The sequence below is a fragment of the Electrophorus electricus genome, chromosome 22, assembly GCF_041902795.1.
Source record: "Electrophorus electricus isolate QZ-2024a chromosome 22, ASM4190279v1, whole genome shotgun sequence".
Classification (NCBI taxonomy): Eukaryota; Metazoa; Chordata; class Actinopteri; order Gymnotiformes; family Gymnotidae; genus Electrophorus; species Electrophorus electricus.
In genome coordinates, this window is record NC_137518.1 from 266150 (window position 1) to 275000 (window position 8851).

At 42.9% G+C, this 8851-nt stretch overlaps 2 protein-coding genes across 5 annotated transcripts in view; one reads left to right on the top strand and one right to left on the bottom strand.

The window, feature by feature from the left end:
• The window catches only part of LOC113581997 (low-density lipoprotein receptor-related protein 1-like), a 98616-nt gene that overhangs the window by 65857 nt on the left and 23908 nt on the right, over positions 1-8851 (top strand). For all 4 annotated transcript variants that reach the window (XM_081705531.1, XM_081705529.1, XM_035520618.2 and 1 more), the window contains 6 exons: positions 42-193; positions 482-606; positions 741-1109; positions 6130-6319; positions 6746-6950; positions 7700-7892. In XM_081705531.1, coding sequence (XP_081561657.1) covers positions 42-193; positions 482-606; positions 741-1109; positions 6130-6319; positions 6746-6950; positions 7700-7892 — 1234 coding nt within the window. The remainder of the gene's footprint in view (positions 1-41; positions 194-481; positions 607-740; positions 1110-6129; positions 6320-6745; positions 6951-7699; positions 7893-8851) is intronic.
• LOC113581999 (galanin receptor type 2) lies at positions 1659-5655 on the bottom strand. Its single transcript, XM_027017520.3, has one exon. The coding sequence runs from the start codon at positions 3237-3239 to the stop codon at positions 2214-2216; it is 1026 nt and encodes a 341-aa protein (XP_026873321.2). The 5' UTR covers positions 3240-5655; the 3' UTR covers positions 1659-2213.

Here is an 8851-nt window from a genome sequence, read left to right on the forward strand (position 1 = left end):
TTCCCTAGGGAAAAAGTGATCCCAGTCTGTGTGTCCTGTAGGATGGTCTACTGTACTGGTGCGATGCACGTACTGACAAAATCGAGCGCATTAACTTGGAGACTGGGGAGAACCGGGAGCTGGTCCTGGCCAGTAACAACATGGACATGTTCTCCGTCTCTGTGTTTGAGAGCTATATCTACTGGAGCGATCGGTGAGTGATGCATCATACAGCCCCTGAGGACACTGGAAGAATCACAGTCAATGCGTAATCACTGCATAATCAAAGATGGCTACAGCACTTCCTTTTATCACAGTCATGCACATCTGTATGCTCAGCCTGTTGATTTACATATAAAGTCGTGTTGCATTGAAGTTTTAAATGGGCAGATTACATTGATCTAATAATTTTTCATGATCATAACTGTTAAAAAGCTCTCAGTGGTCATTTTAGTAATTATTCATTGTTTAACATGTTGAGTTGGTTTGTTTATTTTCCTAGCACCCATTCTAATGGCTCTATAAAGAGAGGGAGTAAGCACAATGCCACAGACTCTGTTACACTACGAACAGGCCTTGGAGTGCAGCTCAAAGACATCAAGGTCTTCAACCGCGCCCGGCAGCAGGGTGGGTGCCACTCTTCTGTCCTGCCAGGCTGTCCTTCCTAGCGCAAGCTTAACTAGGTGCAATCTTTCTGTGATGGCATAATGAAGTAAAATACCACGTTTCTTTAAAACAACACATTTTGTGATAACCTGCAGGATCGAACGTATGCAAGGGCAATAATGGTGGCTGCCAGCAGCTGTGCCTTTACCGTGGCAACGGGCGGCGCACGTGCGCATGTGCCCATGGTATGCTGGCTGCTGACGGCCGGGGTTGCCGTGACTATGATGGGTACCTGCTCTACTCGGAGCGCACAATCCTGAAGAGTGTGCACCTGTCAGACGAGAGCAACCTGAATGCGCCTGTTAAGCCGTTTGAAGATCCCGAGCACATGAAGAACGTGATTGCACTGACCTTTGACCATCGTGGGGGAGGAGGGACCAAGCGCATCTTCTACAGTGACATCCACTTCGGGAACATCCAGCAGATCAATGATGACGGTTCGGAACGGAGAACAGTGGTGGACAGTAAGTGACTGAGGAGCTCACTGCCTTTTTCTGAGGTTCTGTTTTTTTGTATCACTCTCACATTATCTTTGTCTCCATGGGATCTTTTCCTTTTGGTAGAGCTGCATAATTATGTATTTTTTTTCAGCCTTTTATCTGTTGGTGGTTGGTCCCCTTTTCTCTGTTGTGATTGGTCCCCTTTCTTTGCTCATGTATTTCGAAGCAGCTGCTGAGCTCCAGGTTCCAGTTGTTTCTACCCTCAAAAGTCCTCAATTACACAATAAGGATTTGTGATCATATAATTACAAATGTCAGCTCAGGCTTAGTAAACACCAGCTTTGCCTTTTGGTGTATATAAAATTCTTTGTAAATATACACAATGTGGAATCTTTCTAGATCCCACAATCATTTCCCTCATCTATTATCACAGATCCACTGCTGGAGGGACACTAACTCAAAGGCACAGCCACAAAAACAGAGAAGGAAGGTGGAACAAAGTCAGTCAGTTCTTTTATATGGTGTGAAAACAAACTGACAATTCTCTCAAAATAAACACAAACAAGAATTTTGAGACACAGCAAAGATATGCGATATTTGTTTCTCCCCCTTTCTGCCCTCTAAACGTTGCTTGTGACACCGTGGAGTGCAGTGCAATTCTGTAGAACGGAAAACTATCGGTGCCAAAGTCTTTTAATGAATTTTGCATCTTTTTTTAGCAAGCAATAGAAATATTTTACAAAATTCTGTTTCAAACACAAATTGTTCTGCATTCTTGTGTTGCAGAGATGCCTAAAGAGAGAAGGACTTTATTTACCTTTGTCTAACTTTAATATATTGCAGTAAAAACTATACAACCAAATACCATAAAGCATAAATACCATAATTCATAACTTTTAAAGATGTAAAAACGTACAGTGGTCATGTGTTGCTATTCTAACATAATAATCAGCAATGTTGCCTTCCATGAGACCAGCATCTTATCATGTAATATATGATGTTAATAATGAAAGTAATGGCATTGAAACTTTCTTTCAGTGAATGCAGAAGCAGCAGTAATTGCTGCAAGCTGGTCTTTCTAAAGTCTGCTATGATATACTTGACTTCTTGTTCTTCTGGTCTGTCTACTCAGTCTCTGCCAAAGAGCTTTTTGAGTTCCTTCCTAAACTTTTGTGACATGAACACATACAGGATGGGGTTCACCACAGTAGATGAAATGGACGTGACCCGGGCGAAGGTAGCCAAGGCTCCGTAGGGAGGGGATGGCCGTGTGACTGTAGAATGGTCTGCAAATTGGGCCAACATCAGTCCATAGGAGGGCAGCCAGCACAAAGCAAACCCCAGCACGAGCAGAACAGATGTTTGGGTCACCTGTGTTTGATAGCTCTCCAGGCGGTCTGCCTGGCCTGTGCGGCCTCGTCTGGTCTTCCGCAGGAAGTTGTAGATCTTTCCATATGCTACCACTATAACCCCAAGTGGAAGAGCAAAGGCAAACATGAAATGGCACATCCCATAGGCTATTTGGCTCGTGTCGGAGAGGAAGTGGAAACACGTCATGTCCTGTCGAGTTGTGTGGGTGCCACTGGCAGACACCAGAGTCCGCCAGGAAAACTGCGGCAGCGCTAACACAATGGCTGGCAGCCACAGAGCAGCCGTGGCCAGTTTAATGCGGCGGCCCTGACGCCAGCGGTAAGCCTTTGAAGGATGAACCACAGTAAGGAAGCGGCTGAAGGCCAAGGCTGCGAGGGTGAAGGCACTCGCAGAGGTGCACATCGCTCCCAGGAAGCTCACAGCCTTGCACATAAAACTACCAAAAGGCCAGTGGTGGGTAGCTATGGTAACAGTGTGATAAGGAATACAGGAAAGGAGAAGGAGATCTGATACACTTAAAGACAGTAGAAGAATGTCTGTGCCGTTGGCACTGGTGTCCTGGACTCCCCCAGTGGTGGGTCCACTCGCCTGCCCTCTCTTCAGCATCCGACAAATAACAGTGATGACCAGGATGTGTCCAACCACCCCTGCGACCAGGATGAAGGTGTCCAGTATGGGGACCAGTATCCGCTCAATATCGCTTGGTCCTGACACATCGCTAATGTTGTCCATGGCACCTGATCCCAGTGCATTGCTGCTGTTATCTGTGAGAAGGTTACTCATGGCTTACCTGACAGTAACGCATCCTAAACTTTACCAGTCTGGTTTAGTCCAAAGAGCAACACTCATTTCTTTTTTTTCCAGTCAGACTCATTTTCTCACACAAGTGCCAATCAACACCTGCATCAATCCAAACAACTCTATTTAACCATAATTGTCAGTAGTGGAGGCATAGTAGCGTTATTGAAAACAACATCATTCCAAAATCTGTGGGAAAATATTGTACAGTGTTCAAAGTAGATTTCCTGTTCCACTCCCTGTGGCATTGTGAAATACTGAATGAGGAAATCACTGCAACATGGCAGTCCTCCCTGATCGATATACAGCACACCTTTCTGGAATGATTACTGCATACTTAAACAGTCTGGAGTCCAAAGAACATTCCTGGATGGTCTGTTCAAAGATGATGACAAAACAGTGCTTGTAATATCTTTAGTCCTTGAATTTGTTGTCACACTGGTGCAGATTCTTCGGTCAGTGGATTACGCTTCTTGATTCTTGTAATCAATATTGTGTTTACATGATATTCAGGTTAATAAATGAAGCAAAGTAGAAATATCAGGCTCAGTGAAGCAGCACACCTTATGTTTTTGTCTCCCAAGGCTGTCGAAGCTTGGCAATTGCAGCAAATGTTTTTTCAAAAATTACTTAAATTCCTCTCCTAGTTCCAGGCTCTGGAAAAGCATCCATGAAGGACTGATGATGTCTGGTAATGTACTCTTATCCTGAAAGAGCTGCCAAAAAAAGAGAAGGGACAACAGAATGCTGTAGTTTTCAATGTCTGGTGCGGTGAGTCGTCTTCACCCAGAGTTGCGGTAAAGAGTCTGTGAGACAAGCTAGATGTCCTTTGAACTCTTTCCAGTGACAAAGCTCTATAAATAGGGAAATGTGTTTGGCTGTTCGTTCAGATGGGTGTCTGGTGGGAGTGTGTGTATACTATAAAAGCTTCTTCAAAGCTTTGCATACTGTTTTTTTTTTTTTTCTTTTCTTTCATGTGTGCATTTGCTCCATATAAAAGCCTGATACCATGTACTTTGAACCTCACAAAACTGCTTTGCCATAATTTTCAGCTGAAATGGTGGATTTGCTTGTAGTCCCCTTACCACAGGAGCTAATGGAGTGGAGATCTGTATTGTATGGAGTGGAACTCTGTATTATCTAAATGGCAGACAATGAGAATTAATTTTAGGGACCTTGAAAAGTCATGTGATGGGTTCCTAACAGGTCCCATACTTTAAGGTTAATTGCACATACACTAAACTTTCCTTATTTGTCTTAATGAATTACCTGGATGGCTTGTATGGTCAAACTAACCAGTTAAATCAGATTATGGCTGATACTAATGTCTGATACCCAACATCCTTTCTAAGAGCAGTTCCATCTTTTATGGATGGCTACTGAGAACTAATCTGTGCTTCATCAATGCTGATTAAATAATAAGGTTGAACCACAGTAAATGTTTAAATGTTCATGTGTAAAAACCCTACTGATGCCTTCAACATGTAGAAGCATTTAGATGTTTTAAAGCCTCAGTAAGACTGGCTCTTCTTTCTTGCAGTATTTAGGGTTAAGGGCTTTTGGCATTTTTGGACTCAAACCTCTTTGAGCTTAGGATCTGTTCATGAGCTGACAATTCAGCTTTTTTGTAAGTTGCTTTTGTAAGGACTTCTGCAAAATGACAAAAATATGAATACAAATGTAAAAAGTGAGCCCTAGCGCATTATGTTGTGCTAACTTGCTCTTGCACCAGAATTAGTTTAAAGTCTTAAGACCAAATTAATTTATTGTGACAGTAACAGCCATAGCACCATGGTAATGTATCTTCATTCATAAATATGGATATGAATTTAGCGACTCCTAAGACACCACCTGAGCTTACCTGACGGGAAGTTCCTGATGTGGAATAGATAAGCTATTCTCTAACAATGATCACACATGCAAGTCCTCAACAAAATGGATAGATACAATTTTGAATGTTGCTGTTCTGCAATGATTTAGAAGACGTACTGAAGACATCAACTCAGCGCAACAACACAGTTCTTGTTTACACCGGTGCACTAATTATATCTACTGTAACTTTATGAATATAAATTATATACCATATTGAACATTTTGCATGTCAGTTACTGTGAAGTTTTATAAATCTGGTCCTAAATGTCTTCTAGACTTGATGTGTTTAAATTGTGTAGTGTGTATGTCCAACAAGCACTGTATAACCAAAAATAAAGGTAAACAGTATACATGTTCAGTGTGTGTATATAAAAATAAACCTAACAATATATGTTTAGTGTGTGGACATAAGTATAAAAGAAACAGTATACATGTTCTGTGTGTGTGTGTGTGTGTGTAAGTGAACATTCTCAAATGTATGTAGTTTTACAGTGTATTAATTTACATGCCCAGTTATGAACCAGCTGAAAGTGTTTGTGTGCACTTGTCCCTATACTTGGCAGGTCTAACAGGTAGGGGCAGGGTTGGTGTTATGGGTAGGGTTAGGGTTATGGGTAGGGTTAGGGTTATGAGTAGGGTTAGGGTTAAAGGTAGGGTTAGCGTTAAGGGTAGGGTTAGGGTTATGAGTAGGGTTAGGGTTAATGGTAGGGTTACGGTTATGAGTAGGGTTAGCGTTGAGGGTAGGGTTAAGGGCAGGGTAAGCGTTATGGGGAGGGTTAGGGTTAAGGGCATGGCAGGGTTTTCACAGGGGCATGCTGACTGCTTTACTTCTATTATCTTTGTCTTCTCAGCCCTTTACCTTCGTTGTACTTACTACACTTATGCTTACTGTTGTCCAGATCTTTGTGTGTGTACATGTGCATGTGTGTGAACTTCCCAATTTATATTCTTAATTGATCTTTAAAATGTCTGTTGCGTATCAATGTATTTCCCCTTTCTCCAGATGTTGGCTCTGTGGAAGGCCTGGCATATCACAGGGGCTGGGACACACTCTACTGGACGAGCTACACGACCTCCACCATCTCCCGACACACAGTGGACCAGAGTCGCTGGGGGGCCTTCGACCGGGACACCGTGGTCACCATGTCTGGAGATGACCACCCACGAGCATTTGTCCTAGATGAGTGTCAAAAGTGAGTTGTTTTTTAAGGGCCTATATGTAACAGTTGTCTCGAAGACTGAAATGGGACTTTAAGGGTATCCAGTGGGGAGGCACCATTAACAGTGACAGAGTATGGGGTTTGTATGTGCCAAGGCTACACCACTATTGGAACCACTTGTGACTGATTCGTCACCATCTGGCTCGGTATGCATAATGTTATATGATATACACGTTTTACATTGCAAAACATTTTTTTTAAAATAAACAGTTAACATATTTGTAGTGCATTAAAATAATGTATTTGCTTTTTTCCAAACTGCAAACCCTGCAGAATACTGTGTTTTAGCTTTTAGATGCTATTCTCAGAGGCCATCTGAAGAATATTTCCGCATCAGTGTGCTAGTGGCTGTTCAGCACAGAGCCTCTATACTCTGTTCCTCTTCTCCCTGTATACCAGCTTGATGTTCTGGACCAACTGGAACGAGCAGTCCCCGAGCATCATGCGAGCTCAGCTGTCCGGTGCCAACGTGCTGGTGATCATCGGCACAGACATCCGCACACCCAACGGTCTGGCAATCGACCACCGTTCTGAGAAGCTCTACTTCACAGACGCCACGCTGGACAAGATTGAGCGCTGTGAATACGATGGCAGCCACCGCTACGTGAGTCCAATATACAAACACTCACAAAGCACAAGATCTGCACAAAATGCATCACAACAACACAACACTGCACACAATGCACTACTAGTGAACACAGTGCAATATACTGCTTGTGAATGCATTTTTCTGTTCCTGCACATAGTAAAGCACTGCAGTACCATACTTGTAGGGAATTGTATTGCTCCACAAATATACTGGATTAAAATAACCCTAAAAAACTGAGCCCAGTCTTAGCGCTTAGAAGAAAATTATGTCATCTTGTTAACTTGTTATACCATTATTTGCTTAATATACTTGCAGTGGATATCATAACTAATCAGAAAGTACATCTGTGGAAATCATAATTAATCAGACAGTAGCCAAGGAAAGACCATTACTAATCAGACTGTGGCTCAGTGAAGACCATTACTAATCTGACTGTGGCTTAGTAGAGACCATAACTGATCAGACGGTGATGGACAGTCACTGGTTAACTACCTTGCTGAGGTATTTAGTTGGATCTGTCTCCCAAGGCCTCCCAGGGGGTTGTTATTGCTAAGCTTAACAGGACATTTGTTGTTGCTAAGGTTACCAGGGAGTTTGTTATTATTAAACTTAGCAGGGTGTTCTTGCTTTTTAACAGTGTTCGTTTAATAGATGATGCTGGTGTCAGAAACCAGTTGCATACTGTACTGAACCAGTTATGCACTGTACTGACTGCTTTACTGTTACCTTCTGCATTACAATACAGCGTGCTTTGCCCCCCATAGGTGCTTCTAAAGAATGAGCCTGTGCACCCTTTCGGCCTCGCGGTGTACGGTGACCACATCTTCTGGACAGACTGGGTGCGCAGGGCAGTGTTGCGTGCAGGCAAGTACAGTGGTGCCGACATGAAGGTCCTGCGCGCAGACATTCCCCAGCAGCCGATGGGAATCATTGCTGTGGCCAACGACACCAACAGCTGTAAGTGGGATTGGTGGTCCAAACTTCATTTTTCTCTGGTCTTGGTGTGTGCGTTGCAAAACTATGATGTGTCTGTCAGCTATATGTTACTGCTGTCATGGAGGTGTCACCTACTCTCTGCCATCCGTGATGACTTCACCGCCTGAATAATTAAGATGGCACACGGCTGGATGGTCATCTGAAATGGGGCATTTCCAACCTTTACAGTCCGTTTTCACAGCTGACAACATAAACTCACTGTTCTACATGCATATTGCTGAAGAATTCAGACAATAGCCCAAATTTCACAAGCTTGTGGGCAGTTGGCTCTAGTGTAAAATTCATTGTTTCAGTATGGTTTTTTTGGGGGGGGTTCCTGCACTCTGGTCTCTGTGCTGCAGTTGGATAATTATGTGCCAACAGTAATGTCAGAATTTGACAAAGCCAAAAGGAACTCCATATAGAGCAAAGCCATCTGGACATAATTGATCCTTCTCATCATGTGGCTCTCACGGTTGCTTCTCCTCCTCACCCTCTCAGACGTCCACTGCGAACCCATGATTATATAAGCCTTTCCACTACAGGATACGCATACAGACATGCTTCGCTGTTGTATACCTTGCATTTAAAACAAATTACTGGTGCAGTATTATAACCGCTAAATGGTACATCCAAGATTCCACCCGTGTGCAACTCGTATTAAGGCCCAACTAGAAATTTGTGAATACATTATGCTAAAACTGTTAGTTTACTAAAGGCAACCTTAGTAACTGTGGCTTATATTTTAGTAGGTGTGGTGATATTAAATTCTGTTGTTCCAGTGTTAAAAGTGTCTTTGCTGTGATTTATGATAGGAGCTTTAAGCCAAGTGCAGTGCCACATGGTTCGTATTAACTCAGCTCATGTGTATACACATGTCCGCAGTGCTGGGAAACATAATTGTAACTTCAGAGCCTTTCAGTCTAAATGACCTAACAACT